This window comes from Pteropus medius, unplaced genomic scaffold (genome assembly GCF_902729225.1).
Source record: "Pteropus medius unplaced genomic scaffold, Ma_sr-lr_union100, whole genome shotgun sequence".
Lineage (NCBI taxonomy): Eukaryota > Metazoa > Chordata > Mammalia > Chiroptera > Pteropodidae > Pteropus > Pteropus medius.
Genome location: NW_024344437.1, coordinates 7,023,044 through 7,041,246, shown reverse-complemented (window position 1 = coordinate 7,041,246; position 18,203 = coordinate 7,023,044). Strand labels below are relative to the sequence as shown.

At 40.2% G+C, this 18,203-nt stretch overlaps 1 protein-coding gene across 1 annotated transcript in view; it reads left to right on the top strand.

Annotated features, from left to right (window-relative positions):
• Positions 1 to 199: 199 nt before the first annotated feature.
• MTMR6 (myotubularin related protein 6) overlaps positions 200 to 18,203 on the top strand; it is a 30,444-nt gene continuing 12,440 nt past the window's right edge. The window contains exons 1-6 of the mRNA XM_039873051.1: positions 200 to 404; positions 11,024 to 11,140; positions 12,875 to 13,037; positions 14,230 to 14,387; positions 14,588 to 14,716; positions 17,626 to 17,760. Of these exons, the coding sequence (XP_039728985.1) occupies positions 381 to 404; positions 11,024 to 11,140; positions 12,875 to 13,037; positions 14,230 to 14,387; positions 14,588 to 14,716; positions 17,626 to 17,760 (726 nt within the window). The 5' untranslated portion in view covers positions 200 to 380. The remainder of the gene's footprint in view (positions 405 to 11,023; positions 11,141 to 12,874; positions 13,038 to 14,229; positions 14,388 to 14,587; positions 14,717 to 17,625; positions 17,761 to 18,203) is intronic.

The following is an 18,203-nucleotide window of genomic DNA, read 5'->3' as shown; positions in this document are numbered from 1 at the left end:
ACCCCTGCTTTCCTGGTCCTCGGCCCGCTGAGCCATAGAGGACGGCCCTCTGTCAGGGTTGGTGAGGCCTCCACGGACAGGGGGCGCTGTAGAATCCACAGCGGCCCCGGAGGAAGCAGACGCCGCTCTCCTTGGGCCGAAGCTCCGCCCCGCCCTCCCACGCCCCCTCGGCCGCCGCCTAGTTTGGGGAAGTGTTTCTAGGAGACGGCGCAGGCCGGCTGCGCCTGCGCGGTGGACGCTGCCGAGGGCGGACGGACGGACGGACCGAGGCGCTGGCCCGCTGAGCTAGTTCCTGCTGGGTCTGGGTCGCCGTCGCCGCCCGGGTCCTGTCGCCTGATGGTCCGCCTGTGAGGCGGGCTGCCGGCTGACGTCTCCTCGCGATGGAGCACATCCGTACGACCAAGGTAGTGGGGCGCGGGAGAGCCGTTCGCCGCCGGCCCGGGGCTGACGGGGCGGAGGCGGCGGACGACGGCGGATCGTTTGGCCCGACGGGGCCGAGGACCGTTCGGGAGGGGGCCTGGCCCCGGGCTTGAGGGGCCTGGCCGGGCCTGGTCTGGGAGGGCAGGGGCAGTTTAGGCCAAACAGGCTGTGGAAGGCCCCCGTACCCGCGGAGTAGGATCTCGCTTTCAGTCCAAGGCGTTGGGGTGCAGATGATTTGGGCTGCTTGGAGTTAAGACTCCTGAAATTGGTCGCCGCCTTCTCAGCAGTGCACGTTCTTGGGCAAAATGGGGGCTGCTTTAGCTGCGGGGCCTTTCAGCCTTTCGCCACCCCGGACCGGAAAACCGGTGGGTCCTCGAGTTGATATTATGATGTTGCATAAGCTTCTTCTTTTTCTTCGCGTTTAATTGTCCCGTGTCACACCGTCTTGATTCAAGTTTTGGAGGAGAGATGAGCTCTAGGCTCCACCTCACTTTCTCGTCTCGGTCTCCAGTCGTTTAAATTTGGTGTTTTCGTCTCTGTGGTCAAACTTTATTGTCTTCAGAGTCAACAGAGGAGTTACCGAGAAAGGAAAACTGTTATCCCAGATTTTTGAACTGTTCTTCAGTTGAGCTTATTAAACTCCATGCTTCATTTTTCTGTGTGGAAGGCATTTGTTCCGAGAACAAACAGGTATTATGGTTCTTTTGCAAATGTTAAAACTGAAGGAGTCAACATCAAAATATTACCAAATTACCAACAACATTTCACTTAGACTTCAACTTTGGGACGGAGAAAACAGAGACCAGAAGAATTGAATAACATGATTTTAAGATCGCTGGGAAGAGGACCCAGTGTGCATCTTGACTCTGTTTTGCTGAAACTGTCAGTTAATTGCTGCTCATCCTAGAGACACTGTTCATTTAGGAAAATAGCAGACATGGGTCATCTTCATTTGTTCTACAGAGAGTTTGAGAGCTATGTCATTAAAATGTTTCACAGCCCTTTTTAAGGTGTACGTGAAATTTTACTAGAGCTTGTTTTTAATATTTAAAAAACTTTTTTTAAAAAGAAGAAAGGTAAAGTAACTAAAATTCAAGTTGCTGAAGCCTAAAATTTGAAAACAGAAGGGTGATTAAGTAAATAAACTAGTAGAGGATGTAGAGGTGGCGTAAAGTAGGCATCGAATCAGATTCTTATCCTGGTTGCAAGGTTCCAGACGTGTGTTTTTAGTAGCTGTGTGCACACGACTTCCCTCTGTACCAGGTGGAACCTGATCTTTGCATCTTCCATAACGCTGCAGTGCACATAGCACACAACAGCAAAACAGTAAAAGTGAACTGAGTTTAATCAATTAGATTAGAACAAGCCTTATTCCTAGGAGGATGGTAAGAGTGAACAGAATGTTGGAAAATGTTTAGGATCCCTTGCCTTATTTTAAGCCTTTCTGCTTTAATTTTACGGTGAATGTTTATCTTTGTTTTTATTTGTATAGTTGTAATTTCTCTGACTTCCTTAAGGTTATTGCTAGTGACTTTCACTTGGTCTAGTGTTCTTCTTTAAATACCAGTTGATGGACTCTCTTCAATTATTTTTCTGAGTTAGTCTTACCTTTTTATGGTGGGTCCGTGCTGGTGGTTTAGTTAAGGTCCTTTTATAACCTTTTAAAGACTAAAAGATTTCTGACTAGTTTTCTATTAAAAATACTTCTCTAGTGTGCTCCTTTATTGCTTCAAATTATTTTTCTAGCATTGGAGCACTACTACCCCGGAATAACCTTCAGCGCCTGTTGACTGCAGTTAAACAAATATTTGCAATGTACCTGTTACGTGCTAGGCACTGTACAGACACTGGGTACACAACAGTGAGCGCAATTGACGTGGACCTCATAATGTATTCTGATCATTGTTGTGTGGGCTATATTTTCTTAAATCATAACTTAAAAGATTGATTTGAACATAGCCAACTCTTTGTTTCTATCATGCATAGCCTTCACTTGGACATAGTTAATTTGCTGCAAAAATAATTGTAAGTATTACAAACTAAAAATGAATTACTTTAAGTTTATTTAGCTGTTCTGAATGCTATGTGGTTTAGCCACTATGATCAAGAATTGACTGTGGAGTACAACTGTGTAATTCTTGATTTGTTCTGTGTTGTTCAGATAGCTGTACAGTTGACCCTTGAACAACTTGCGAGTTTGGGGTGCTGACCCCTGTGCAGTTGAAATTCTGTGTATACCTTTGACTCCTCCAGAACTTAACTATCCTTGGTATCCAGGGGGGATTGGTTCCAGAACCCCCCCACAGATACCAAAATCCATGGATACTCACACAGGTCTGCTATAAAATGGTGTAGATCAATGCATACTGTCAGCTCTCTGCATCCGCAGACTTCCAACCATAGGTTGAAAACAGTACAGGTGTTTGTTGAAAAACATCCTATAAGTGGACCTACGTAGTTCAAACCCATTTTCAAGAGTCAACCGTATTTGAAAAGTAGTAACTATATGTCAGTATAGCAAACTATACAGTATTATTTCACAATTTTACATTCAAATGTATTAGTTTATACAAAATTATCAGTAATCTCTTAAATAACCCTGTCAGTTGGGTACCTTTGCAGATAAGGAAATAGACTTAGCAAGTGTAAGTAATCTGTCCAGTTAGCTCATGAGGGTTTGAATCAAGGTTTAAACCAAGGTTTGTCTAACTCCAAAGACTATGTAATGGTTTTTCCATTGCCTCTGTAGTTTTAATCTAATCGTAAAAGTATATTAATATTAATTCATAAATCTAAATAACTCTAAGAGCTTTATCTTCCTCAAACCTCTTCTCGACATAAGTAAATAATATACATGTGGTATTGTTTTTTTGTATATATTTTTTTGCCTAGAGTTTTATCAGATAAAATATGTTACTGAATACTAATAAAGTGGCTTTATAGGTCTAAAATTCAAGAATAGATATATCATCCTGTTTTGGTCACATTTGGTTTATTAACTGTATAACATCAATAAAAAGGTTAAGTCGACTTTGAATTTCTGGAAGAGCATCTCCGAGCTGTCATTGTGAACAGCGTAGTTATTCCCTATCACTTTGAGCTCTAATTTTGTCATAACAAGTAGTCTTGCCAAGAAACAGCGGGAAGTATGCAGAGACAGATCTTTGTGCAGGCTTTCTCTTCTCTCTGCCAGGCTCCAGTGCTTTGGCTGACATCATGTATTGATGTCGAATTTTGTGCTGTTTGTGAATGGAAGTTTACAGAATGAAATGGAAGAATGTTTACCTAAGTTCTGTATGAAAGACTGCTTCCTCGAGTTTGTTAAAGAATAGAATGTCCCATGAAAATCTGACCCCACTAGAGCTCAAATTGAGTTATTCCAAAAATAGTTCCCAGTTCGTCTTAGCTTGTTACCCCTTTTGTCATTAGAATGTGAGATCATACAGGTATGTACACAAATACATGTTACCTGTTACAAAGAGTGAAGGAGGTGCAAAACTAAGAACGGATGAAGAATAAGGAGAAAGTGATATTATTTTAATTGTCTTTGAAATATGAGCCAATAGACTTTGAGAAGCACCTAATGCTTTCCCCCACAAACTAGTAAAGTACCATTCTGACTCACTCACAAGTGAGAAAACGGAAACTCACAGAGATCAAATAAAATAATTTGTTCTCCCTGACTCAACAGCTAGTCCTCCTGAGGAAGAGGGGGAGCTGGGAAATCGAATCTTGGTCTTTCTAGTACCAGTCATGTTCTTTTAACCATTACACTCTCCTGCCTCACAGCATAATTATCTAGTCAAGAGATTTGGGTGATGAGAGGTAGATGGGCCAGTGGGAATAGGAGTGGAAAGGAAGGGACTGATGGGAGGAACTCAGTGGTAGGGTTTTGTTTAGTAGGTAGCTGATTATGAGGGTGTAGAGTTAGGGAAAATGTCTGGCCCAGAGAAATAGATTTGGGGGTTGTCAGTATTTAGGTAAACATTGACATTTCCTATTGTGAGTGAGTTTATGCAAGAAGAATACGTAGAGGCTCTAGAGAAGAGTGTGAAGGGTAGAGCCCTGGGAATACGCAGAGGAGGAAGAGCCAGAGATATAGAGTATTAGGGATGAAATGGGAGTGGCGAATCAGGGATGGGGAGGAAGCAGTCTTCCCTGTCTAATACCAAACAAAAAGCCCTGCCGTTATAAAACTTATTTCCTAGTTGAGAAAGACATAACAATAAAGAAAATTAGTCAATCAAATATATAATATGGTAGAAGGTGGTAAATGCTGTGGAGGGTGCCAGGGCCCAGGTGGGGAGGACAGTTGGAAATAGGGAATTAGGGAAGTCCTTACAGGGGTAGTGACCTGAGAGAGGTGAGGCAGTGGGCTGACTTTACATGGGTGGGGAGGGGTGGGAAGCATCCCCGCAGGTTGGGCATGCCTGGTTGGTGACAACTAGCGAGGAGACCAGTATGGCTGGAGCAGAGTAAGAGAGGAGCGAGCACAGTGGAAGGTTCAAGTGGGGGACGTAGAGCCCTGAAGGGAAATGTGGAATCTTTGCTTTTAGCGAGTGGGACAGGAAGGGATTCATGGAATGTCAGCTGTGTCCAGCGCTGCAGGAGAGCAAAGTAGGGTAGGTCAGAAAAGTGCCCCAGGATTCATGTTCTGTTTCATTTGGCGACTTATACAAGCAGAAGCTGTTGTAGGAACTGGGGATACATGGACAAAACAAGATAAAAATCTCTGCCCTGTGATGCTTACCTTCCACTACATAGAGGCTCTTTCTTTTCGATAGCTGATTCTTGGCAAGGTATCAGGACTCTGAGTGTGAAATAATGATTGTAAGAGGCTCAAATGGGTGCCTGGGTAGAGAGGGCTTGACGGCACACTTCGTGCTTCCATAGCCATTGTCATGTAGTTGTCAAGTGAGTACAACTGTTGGTCACAGAACTTTGCGGAAGGCCAGTGGTCCCTTCCCACAGGCCACTTTTGTCTCTTGGGAGCAGATAAGGATCTGAATTTTCCGATGGTGATTCTGTGTATGTGTGATATCCTGTGTTTTTCATTTCCTGCTTTATAATCAGCTGAAATTCGAACTTCCTGTATAGACCATCAGTGGTACCTTTAGTGCAGGCCCGGAGTTGACAGCAAGTCAACAAAATGGCCCTTAAAGTAACGTGCTGGCATTTCTCATCCTCACCAAACGACCACACCCTCCAGTTCTTTTCTCCCTGTTCCATTTTCTTCTTCTTTGTTTCTTCTCTATTTTCCCATGATGTCTTCCCCCTCCCCCAATTTCCTTTTTGCCTTGGCGATACCTCTAATTAAAGGATCCTGACACTTTCTGCGGTGCCTCAGTGTAGTGACCTGAAAGAGTTCTAGATGCTTCCTAAACATCTGACTTAAAACATTTCCAAGAAGACACTGGGAAAAAATCCGTAGCGACGTCTGGAAAGTACTTTAAGTTCCTTGGTGAAAAGGGGAAATACGAAGCAGCAGCTGGTGTTTAGAGACTGGCTAAGTCTGGAGTTTGAAATTTGTGTGAAGATTTAAGTGAAGAAAAAGATCTGATTTCCCTTATTTTAAAAAAATTTATCTTAGGATTTGCAGCAAAAGACACAATAATCAGTGTATTTTCTCAGAGATTTTCTTACTTCCTCCAGAATAAGTACTAAATAAATGTTTTGGGATGATTTCAGATTAATTTTATTATCTATCACATCCACGTGGAATTGCTGTATTGAAACATCATGTAATGCTTTTCCGTCATATTTTTTTGGGTTGAATGTAAGTGTACGTTTATGAAGGCAGTGAACAATCCCCAAGTTGTGATGGGCAAGGTGGACTCTTTTCTCCCAGACTTAGATTTCCTTTGATGGACGGCAGCCAGTTGGACGAGCTTAACATCTTTTAGAAGCCTCTGTTTTTCCTTCCTTCCTTCTCACATCAGTTTTAGCATCTCAGGATGAGCTTCCTCTTTGCCCTGTGTGTTGCAGCTTAGTCTACGCCCTTACCGCATCTCTCCCAGACACCCCTAGATAACTTAATTAGCCTCTTACCGGGTTACCCCACTGCCAGTCTCTTCTCAGCTCAGCATTTTCTCCACATCGCCATCGGAAAGAAAGACCTTAGAAACCGTGTCTGGACGTGGACTACTGTGCTTAAAATTCTCCCTTTTTGTCCTTTTATCTACAGCACAGATTTTCTACCTTAGTAGTTGTTTCTTTGTATCAGATAACACGTCAGGCTCCTCCTCTTTTACATTATGTCTTTTGAGAATTCTGTACTTTCTCTTTATTAGTCAAGAAAATTTTAATTGTTGCTTTCAACAGTTATAGTAGGAAAACATAGAATATCAAATTTGCTTTTAAAACCTGTGTGCCTCCTTCCTGTCTCCACTTGAACTTGACAGTAGTTTAATACAGAGAACCATCAGGGCTCTATTTACCTCATCAGCTTATCAGCTGTAGTAATTAACTTGAGCACTCGATTGCTTCCTATTTGGCAAGCAGGCATGGGGTGGAGTACCAGTGTTTATCACCCAACCTCACAGCAGCCCTTGAAGGGGAGAGTCAGTTTTTAATGAATGAATTAGTAAATTCTCTTTCTTGGTACTGTATATTGATGTGCATGTTCTTCCTGTGTTCTTTCAGGACGTGCGTGTGGGAGTGTGCGTGCGTGCACGTAACACAGTTGTGTGTCTTAAAGGCCCACCATGAAAACAAGTGGGGGGAGGACTAGATTAGCTGGGGCCTTACCTGTTTGAGAAAAGAGCACAAAGGTAGAGAAGGAACCTACCTGAGTTAAGAGCAAGAGGGACTCATTTGGAGTTAAAGTTAGAAGGAATATTGGTAGCACAAGAATGACCTGGCAAGCCTCTTAAAAATGCAGATTCTCTGTGTCTAGCTCCTGAGCTGGTGATTGGAGTTGAGATGGGGTCTGGGATTTGTACTACGCAAAGCTTTGGAGATGACTTGAATGAATAGCTAGGCTTTGGAATGTGTATCTAGGTAACCAAAATGAAAACTCAAACAAAGGAAATTTCAGGTAATTAGAGTTATTAAAATTAGGCTTATAGTGTTGGGAAGAGTATTTTTAGCTGAATTTCCAATCCTGATAGACACCCAGCTATAACTGTAGTATTCTACAGCTCTAAAGGAAGAGCGACTTTGAGCTAATTGGGTAATGGATTAAGAATAGAGGACTGAGTCCACACATATGTTTAAAAAAAAAACAACTGAACTATCACTGTATACTCTATTAGTAATTTGTCTGTTTGTTTTAAGTTTGTTCATTTCTTTATGAATTGTTGAATGAGTATCTACTGTTCACCTACTGTGTAGGGCAACAGTTCCCAACCTTTGTGGCACCAGGGACCAGTGCTCCTATGAAAATCTAACGGCCAAATAATCTGAGACAGAGCTGAGGCAGCAAATACAAATGAAGCTTTGCTCACTTGCCCACTGCTCACCTCCTGCTGTGTGCCCTGGTTCTTAACAGGCCATGGACTGGTACTTGTCTGTGACCTGGAGGGTTGGGGACCTCTGGTGTAGGGAAAAGGTGGCAGAGAAAAATGAGGGTGGTATGTTATAAAGAAGAATTCTATTTACTAAATCCCCTGGTGATTTCAGCAAAAGAGACTACTGGTAAATTGTGGGCCCCTTCTGCTTTCCTCACGGGAAGTGTCTTTGTGGCAGTTCACCCGAGTTCAGCAGACATTTGTTGTGTCAGATGCTCTACTAGCCATCAGTTACTCAGACATAAATGAGAGACAGTCCTTGCTCTGGGATATGTTGCAGCCTTAATGAGAGAGACGGACGCGTGAACAGGTGCCTTCATTACAATGTAGGAACTGCTTTAATGGTGGAAGGGACAGATTTTAAGAATATTTAGGCTCTAGAATTGGTAGGAATTGGTGATTCATTGAATATTGGGGGTTGAGAAGAAGCTGTAGGATGATTCCCAGATTTCTAGTGTGGGTGGCTAGATGAGGATGGAGTAACATTAACTTGGATCAGAAATACAGAATTAGGAACTCACTTGTGAGTGAGGGGGAATTTGTTTCATTTTCAGCATGCTTAACATGACTCTGAAGACATCCAAGGTGGAGCAGCATCGCACATTGGGAAGGTGTGCCAGCTCAGGAATCAGACCTGTGACATAGGGTTATAACCGTGCCGTTCCGCATAGAGCTGTTACTAGCTGTGTGACATTGGAACATTTAACCAACCTCCCTAAGTCTCAGTTTCTATGGGTATAGTGATATAGTACCAAACAGGAGTTATGAAAATTAAAAGAAATAATATATGTTAAGAAGTTATCATAGTACTGGGCATACGGTACCTCACTACTGTCAGGAATCATTATGTGTAGAGCAGACAGTGATCTCTCAGGAGAGATCAGAGCTGGTCATACGGTTTTGGGGCTCATTAACGTACAGACTAAAATAATGACAGTTGGATGAGATTGCCTACAGAGGATGGAGCCCTGAAGAATAATAGTAAGAGATAGGGGATGGGCGAAAGAGGGTAAAATCCAAATGAAAGAGCTGTGATTGCATGGAGATGACTGTGTGTAGAGAGTTGTTTGCCTTGTAGAGAATTATTACTTAAGAAACACAAGAAATATTTGTGACCTTTTAAAAATCCTCAGATTTAAAAACCTCGGATGGAGTTTAAAAAAAAACAAAACTGTAGTGTTCAAAAGTAGCAAACAGTAGTTGATCCTATTGTTTTACAGGTATTTAAATTTAAGTTTTGATGCGAAATGTGTGGTATAATGAAGTTAGATTTTTATTTAAGGAAGAATTAGTCCTAAACTATGAAATAATGTTGACCTCCAAAAGAGGTCAACAACTAAATTTATTGGGGTGACATTGGTTAATAAAGTCATATAGATTTCAAGTGTACAGTTCTATAATACATCATCTATATGTTGCATCGTGTGGTCACCACCCAAAGTCAAATCTTCCGTTACCATATATCTACCTCCCTGTGCCCTTCCCCACTTTGGTAACCACTGTACTGTTGTCTGTGTCTATGAGTTTTTGTTTGTCTTGTTCGTTTGTTGCTTTCGTTTTTATATCCCACATGTAAGTGAAATCATATGGTTCTCCACTTTTTCCGTCTGACTTATTTCGCTTAGCATGATGATCTCAGGACCCATCTACGTTGTCTCAAATGGCAGTGTTTCATCTTTTCCTATGGCTGCGTAGTATTCTGTTCTTTACCCATACCACATTTTCTTTATCTAATCATCTATCAAAGGACGCTTCTGGAAGGAAGTTTTCCTATTGTGTTTGGGACAAAGTGTGAAGATCTGATAGCTTTGTATTGTCAAATAAACTGTCAGGCCTGAGCTGTATGAATTAGATCATGCCTCTGAGTTTCCAGAGGGAAGTGTTACAATTCATTGCAAATAAAGTTTTGTATCAAAAACAAATATTTTAGTTTTACATTTAAATTTTAATTTATTTGAATAGGTGCTGTCATAAGTAAAAGAATTTCCTATGGAATTAAATTTCTTGGAAGGGGATGCTAATTAACCTTTTATGTGGTTATTGATTATTTTGGAAATCTTAACTTCAAAATGGGGGCATTTTTTTCTTCAAATTTAGTAAGGGAAAAGAAAATATATGAGGAGGGAAAGTATAGAATTAATGAGATAATGGTTGTTACCTATCTGAAGACATACACAATTTAAGGATCTATAAGGTATAGTGCTATAACTGTGGATGGAAAATTTTAAGTTGGTGTTAGTTATTTTATCCCCTCCCCCATAAGAACAGATAGTAATAAATACTGTTTTTTCAAAATAGTAGTCCCCTGTACATCCCTGGCCAGCTCTATCCCCACTCTCCAGTGGCAGCCTCGAGTGAGTGTTGGTGTGTGTGTGTGTGTGTGTGTCCACTGTTAATGAAGATGTGCTGTGCACCTCACTGCCTCAGCCCGGAAAGGATGCAGAAGCAGCATGTGATGTAATCTAGGCCGGGGGTTTCAGAACCCCTGGGAAATACAGACCTAAGAGGTTGAGGAATTGATTTTCTGAGAAGGATTCCTGGGAGGAGATGACATCAGTGAGCCTTGAAGAACGCTTAGTACTTAGCTGGACTGAAGAGACTATTTTAGGAAGGGAGGACGGTGTGAGTAAGTGGAAGCACAGAGCTGGACACAGGAGAACAAGTGGAAATTTGGAACCATGTAACTATTCTTGATTTAATTTTTCGGGTAGTTTACTTCCATAACTCTACGTAATAACCTTATATATTCACTACTTGACTTGCCAACTTGAAATAAAATATATTGACTCTTGGATACAAAAAACACTTTTGCTTATTCATACCACACCCCTCCTTCCTGTTCGCCTTAATATGTGTGTTAATATTTTTTACAAGTTTCTTCTCTGTTGGTTGTATTTGTAACTGTAAATAGTACCAATGTTGTTTGTGATTTATGTATTCCCCAATATATGTGAAATTTAACATTCAGCATTAAAGTAACTCATGTTTTTGACAGAAGAAGGAAAATTTTGAAAATAGTACATTTAAATCCCAGGATAACAGAAAAAGAATGTATACTACCTTTGAAATGAAAATAACATCTTTTTCTTTTTTAGGTTGAGCAAGTGAAATTACTTGACCGATTCAGTACCAGCAACAAGTCATTGACAGGGACACTGTATCTTACGGCCACACACCTGTTATTTATAGACTCTCATCAGAAGGAAACCTGGGTAAGGAGGAACTCTGTCGTTCTGTTTACTGTAATTATAATAATGGACTTGGTCTATTGCGGTGTTTCATTTTGAACACATACAAAAAATTTTAATCAGTTGCCTGTCTCAACCAAAAAGTTTTCAGTCACCTGATCACTTCTTCCTTCCCCCCTAATAAAACAGTGATACCATGTGGAATTCTTTTGTAGAAGACCAGAAAGATTCTTTTATCTGCATATATAATAATAAAATACCTACTTATCCCTTTTAATTTTTAAAAATCTAAGTACTATAGGTACATGTTAACAGATCAAATGGCATATATTCCATAGTATTTTTATACCAAATTGAAATTAGGGTGTTGATTTATTTATTTGCTAGTACAAACAGTGCAGTAATGGATATTTTGCATATGTTTCTTCCCATATGTGTGCCAGAGTTTCTCTGGGGTTATTTGTCTGGGAGTAAAATTACTGGGCCTTAGATAAGTGCAGAGTCACCCTTACTAAGTATGCCGCCTCTCCAAAGTCATTGTTTCAACATGTTCTCAGTAGAGTGTGGCACGTTCGCCATCTTCAGCCACATGATAGTGTTCCCTTTAAAATTTTCGCCTTTAAAATTTCGTCGGGCGTGTAGTCGTGATTTTACTGATTACGAGAAGGCCTTACTTTCAGATATTTTGACTTTAGCTTACCTTTTCTTTTTCTGTTGAGTTATTTGTCCTGTTATTGATTTTCCAAGCGTTCTGGCTTTTGTGTTTCATCGGATATGTGTGTTGTACATTACTTCTCCCAGCATGCGGCTTGTCTTGAGTGTGTCTTTTAAAGTTTAAAATTTTAGCGTAATAGATTTTTTCTTTTTTCTTTTATGCTTTATGCTGTTTTGTGACTTAAAGAATCCTTCCCTACATCAAGGTCATAGAGATTCTCCTATAGTTTCTTCTAAAAGCTTATGTTTTATATTCTAAGTATAAGTTGTTAATATACCTTGGAAATATTTTGGTGAATGGTATGACACATGTGGACTAGGTGACGTGAAGGAAAAGGGTAGGTTGGTATTCAGTAGGAAAATGGAAGGAGCCAAGTGAGGAGGTAGAGCTGCAGGATCCCAGTTAGGGGAGACGCTGAGAGTGTGTGTGAAGGAGCTGGGCTCATCTGAGGATCCAAGAGAAGGCTGTTGTCACTGGAACTTAGCGATGTGGGGAGGGACTTGAAATGAGACTTGCGAAGTGGGAAGTCGTCCCCAGCCATGCCATGCTGAGTGCCGCTGAGCAGGGTAGGGCCTGGTTAGTACTTGGATGGGAGAAATGGGAAATAACATAACTAGATTGCTTTTTTTGTTTGTTTTTTAATGGTCACTCTCCTGCCTTGTACAAAATGGATCAAAGAGGGTCAAGAGTAGATATGGAAAGAGCATCTAGGAGGCTCTTTACAGTAATTCAGGTGAGAAGCAGTGAGAACATTGCAGCTGGGGGAATGACAGGAGATGGGGAGAAATAGACAGCTCACAGATACCTTTGGGGAACGCGGTTCTCTGGGTTTGATGACGTATCGAATGTGAGGAGTGATGGAGAAAGTATCGGCACACTTCTGGCTTGGGCATTGGCATTTAAAAATTTTGAGTGTGAGTATGTAGTGTATAACACTGGAAACTTTATTCGAAGAGGGCATTTCTAACATTTGTGCACTGTGGCGCGACTGAGATATTTAGTGCTTTTTAATAATGGCAATCGAATGTTTTTTCATGCTGTAGATTTTGCACCATCATATTGCCTCAGTAGAGAAACTGGCTCTGACGACTTCTGGGTGCCCACTTGTGATTCAGTGCAAGAACTTCAGGATTGTGCATTTCATTGTTCCCAGAGAAAGAGATTGCCATGACATTTACAACTCTTTGCTACAACTGTCAAAACAAGGTAAGCTGACCTGCTCAGTTCCGAGACGGATTATCTAAGAGCTTTCATTTAATATCTCATTGTTATTTTGTACTTTAAGTTACTCTTAAGTCAAGTTCTTATGAACTCTATTCTAAAAATTTTGGCCTAGAAGTAATTAGAAATGTGAGATCTGAGTTGTAAGGATGGTTTCCAAAGCAGGGGTGATGGTAAGGACAAAGTAAGGCGTTTATGGTACAGACTTAAAAACTAGATTTGTATTAATGTTTCTAAAATCTGTTGGTACCCAGTAGCACAGCTTTTTTTTTTAAGTGTCCCATAACCAAGGGAGTGACTTGGAAATTTATTACTAAATGAAAAATTAAGGAAGATCAAGCTCCTCTGGTAGCAGTGGGACTGATTTATTTAATCGACTGGAGTGGAGCGTGAGGGAGATGAGCAGAGAGAAAAGAGAGGATGAATCCTGCTTTAGCTGAGGTGTGAGTGAGAAGGACACAGGCCCTAAGCCGGGTCTTAGCACTGCTATGCCTTAGGGATCTGGAGGTTCCTTCCCCCAACAAAAAGGAACACCCAGGAACTACTCCGTAATTCCAGAAGTTCCTGGGTGTTCCTTTTTGTTGCTGAACACCTGGATCGCAGTTCTCTAGGGGCGAGTCTGTGTTCACACTTCTCTCCTAATACGTGAAGCCTGTAACATTTATCTCATTGTCCTGGGTTAAGCCACATCTTATGGTAAAGATGCTTCTGTGACTTCAGGGGCCTAAAGTTTTTCAGAAGTAAATGCTCTCTGGACCAATGTGCATTACCATTTTTTGGTCAAAACTACTATAGGAGTATACACGCAATTTCATGTTCCGTATGCTACCTCTAGTTTTTCTCTACATCATTAGTCAGTTTTACATATCATTTGGGATAAATAAATGATAGGAAGTGTCTACTTGTATCTCTAAAATTTTACTTTTAAGAAAAGGAAATTTGCAGTAGGGTATTTAATGTATAAGTCTCATTATATTATTTACTAGCTTTTACCGATGATATAAATTAAATCTCAGATTCAGAACAAAATGTTTGGTTCAGATACGTTCAGGTGTTAGCCATATCTTTGAAGACTTTAAGGAAAAAATGGAGGGGTAAAACTGAAAATTACTTTTATTTGTGGTGTATTAAGTCTCATAAGTTGCATTTTAACATTTATGTATTTTATATGCTATAGCAAAATATGAAGATCTCTACGCATTCTCTTATAATCCCAAACAAAACGATTCAGAACGACTGCAAGGCTGGCAGCTCATTGACCTCGCTAAGGAATACGAGAGGATGGGAGTGCCAAATTCAAACTGGCAGCTGTCGGATGCCAACCGAGAGTACAAGGTACCTTCGCAGCCTTCAGGGGAGTCTGGAAAAATGTGGGTACCGGCGAGTCAGGGACTACCAGAGCAGCAAGCTGTCTCTGTATTGCTATATACTCTTCTTGCATTTACTAAGTTCTAAAGGTTTTTAAAGACGTTTTTTAACTTCAGGGTTTTCAAACTATGTGTATGGAATGGTTACGTTTTATCTGATTTTTACAGATTTGTGAAACTTATCCCAGAGAACTCTATGTTCCTCGAATAGCAAGCAAGCCAATCATCGTGGGCAGTTCCAAGTTCCGGAGCAAGGGGAGGTTCCCGGTGCTTTGCTACTATCATCAGCATAAGGAGGTGGGCGCTTCCCCTGACTGTGCAAATGTGGTGGTTGATCCCTCTTCAAGTTTAAGTCTCGAAAAATCACTCACTTTTGCATTAAGAGGTCATTATTATAATGTCGCTAATAGAGAAGTGCTGGCTTTTCACTTAATTACATTTTCAGAATTTTAAAACAAAATTACCCTGAAATACAGAAACTTTCATACTTGCCATCTTTCCCTCCTGTTCTCTCCTCCCTCCCTCCCTCCTTCTTCCTTCTTCCTTCTTCTTCCTTCTTCCTTCTTCCTTCTTCCTTCCACTGTGACTTGAAAATAACGGGATTAGTAAACAGACAGGTTCTCTTCCTTGCCTGTGGTTATCTTTTGATCCTGTTGGTATTGGATGAAACCAGATACTTTTGACAAACCAACTACTGAGCAAAGGGAGAGAACCAAGGGTATTTCAGGCTCCCATTTAATAAATAGTAAGCTCTTCAAATTGGGAGCGTTTTGCAATGTGAAGAGGCGAAGAGGGCATCTTTGTACTGAGATGCTATAATAGGGATCGCTCATTATGGTAAAATTTCCTTGCGGCCTGTTAACAGTAATCCAGGAAGTATGATACGTTAAATGCTTTCTGTGTATGAAGTCCTCGCAGTAACTTCCTAAGGCGGGCTCTTCTGATTACCTGTAACTTTCAGATGGGGAACTACAGTTCAGAGGGCCAATGGCTTTTTCTATACGACAACCAGGAAGTTGAGTTGGGTGCCATTTCTGACTCCCAATTTCTTGAGACCTGATTTTTTTTCCTCAGGAAGTTTTTAGGATCTTCTTGCCCCTGCAGTGTTCTGAAATTTCACAGTAATGTGCCTTTCTGTGTTGTTTTAAATTCTATCTGGAAACTCAGATCTCTGTTTGGGGAAGTTGCTCCTCTGTTTCTTTGATAACTTCCTCCCTTCTATTAATTTTCTCTTACTTTTCTGTGTGTGGTTGAGCTGACGAGTTGGCTTCCTAACATAAACCAACATTTTTCTTAACCTTCTCTTTGAATTTTTATCTGTCTTTATTTTGTGGAAGATTTCCTCAGCCTTATATCCAGTCCATCTCTTAGATCCAGCCCCCCTCCCCAGTTTTAGTGTTTTAAAAATCTAAGAACTCTTTCCTGTTTTTAGACAATTTTCTATTCTTAGATGTCATTACTTCTCTGAAGATATTAAGGATCTTGAAAAAGAATTCTCGTGCTCCCTACGTTAGTTATCTGTTTGCTCAGAGTTTCTTTGTTCTGTTTATTTTGTTTTTTGTTTTTCATGTCTTTCAAATATCTGATTCTTGGCTGGCCTCTCATACTTAAGAGTGAGGTACTACAAAGCTGTTTAGAAGTCTGTTTGTATGCATGAGTGATCCCTATCTTTGGATTCTTTCTGCTGTAATTTTCATCCCAATGTATGTGGTAGGTCTGGCCAGGATCCAAGTGTGGGAAAAGGGATTGGAAGATCAGGTTTTACTTACTCCTGGTTTTTTTGTTTTTGTTTTTGGGGGAGAGGGAGTGCAGTACAGGGCTTCACTCTCTGCACAGCTATGCCCATTGTCCAGAGTCTTCAGGTTAGTCTTCTTCATAGAATAAACTATGTTCAGGGTGAGGAAAGATCTGGAAGTCTGAACTAGTCCTTAACACAGACGTTCAACCAGCTCTGCCGTTTTCGGCCATACCCCTTCCAGGCTTTCAGAAAGCCAGATCCTACACCTTCCTCTGATTTTGTTGCTCAAAGTATTTGCTTCTCATTGACTCAAACAATTTGGCAGCTTTCTTTGCTCTGGTAAATTGGGTATTACTTGTCACTCTGCTTTCATTTCCCTAAATTTTATTGACATCTGTACTCTATTTTTGTCTCCTTTCTCATTCTCTTTGACTTTTTGGTTTTATACATATTGTTTCTCTATTAGAACTTTAAGTTGGGTTTTAGAAGAGAGCCAGAGGTAAAAAGTAAAACTTTGAACAAAAGTTCCTAATCTGCTTTTCAAAACAAAGTCATAGGGAGTTAGGACTGGTTATGACCTGTTTGACACACTCATGTTTGTATACATGTTTTATTGGAAGTCGAGGCTGAAAATAAATATTCAGTGCCCAGCTTAACAAATCAAGAAGTAGGTCTGAAAGAAATTTAATAAGGCAGTCCTCATTTTCTTCTACCTTAAATTTTTATGGGTTTTTTTTTTTTTTTGTATGTGTGAATTTAAATCATGTGACTGTGAATTTTATATATCGTTTTTTCCCCTAACGATACCGTGATTGGAGTGTTTGGGTAGAGTTAAGTTGGAGTTGGTGTGGATGAGAGTAGAGAAAAAATATATGAGTCTAAATCTTGTAAATCTTTTCTTAAGACTTTGAACAACACTAAATATCTGATTTAATGTTTACTACTTCTTACAGATATTTTTGCTCTCTTAGATTGGCTATATTTTAACCCAAATTGAATCGAAGCTCATTTTTCTCATTTTATGTACCATTTTATATGAAGATTACTGATTTCTAATTAGAGCTCTGAAAGCCTTTGGAAAGTAAAAGTTCAAATCCTGTTCTACATTTATTTACTGATCTCTTACTTGAATTCGAGTTGAAGGTATCTTGTTTTCTAGGGCACAGAATGCAAGTATCTTTGTAGGTTACATGATAGGAGATTGACTAGAACTGCTTCTAAGGACCTAAGATTTTTTTCATCAGACTGGCTAGGGAGGCCTTTAGGTTTCGTAGAAGAGGATTTTGGGGAAAATTAAGTAACTTCAAGATATTAAAGTAGTATTTAATTCAAATAGGATTTCAACATTAATTGTCCTACCAATTTTTAAACAGATTGCACATTTGAACTTTTTTTTTCTTTTAAGCCTTTTTTTGACACATGTTTTAGACATCTTTGGATAATCTGTTTTCTGTCCTTTTAAAATTAGGCTGCCATTTGTCGGTGTAGTCAGCCACTGTCAGGATTCAGTGCCCGGTGCCTGGAGGACGAACATTTGCTTCAAGCCATTAGTAAGGCCAACCCGGTCAACCGCTACATGTACGTCGTGGATACCAGGCCCAAAGTACGTGTCTTGGGTGCAGTGCAGTCTCTTAGTTTAGTTATCTTCGTTACTTTAATCATAAAGGGTTGACCAGCTTGTCCGTATTTAACATCTGAATTCTAGTTTTAAACTAACCGAGGCTAATGATCCTAAGGGATACCAACTTAGGAGACCACTTTCGCAGTAACGCAAATGATGATTTCTTAGGTTTTCTGATATATGTAAATTTAGGAAAGCTTAGTTTTATTGGGAACTATTGATGGTGTATTAGTATTATGTTATTGCGAAGAAATACTAACTAGTGTGTGTTGTGAAACATTAGAAATTTTTATTACTTTTTTGTAGAATTTTCAATTGGCAAAACACTTTGTGTTAAAATAATGGACATTAATTTGAAATATTCGGGAAAATAAGGAAAACAGTCAATGAGTTAGCTTAGGAAACATTAAATTAGAGAATCGTAA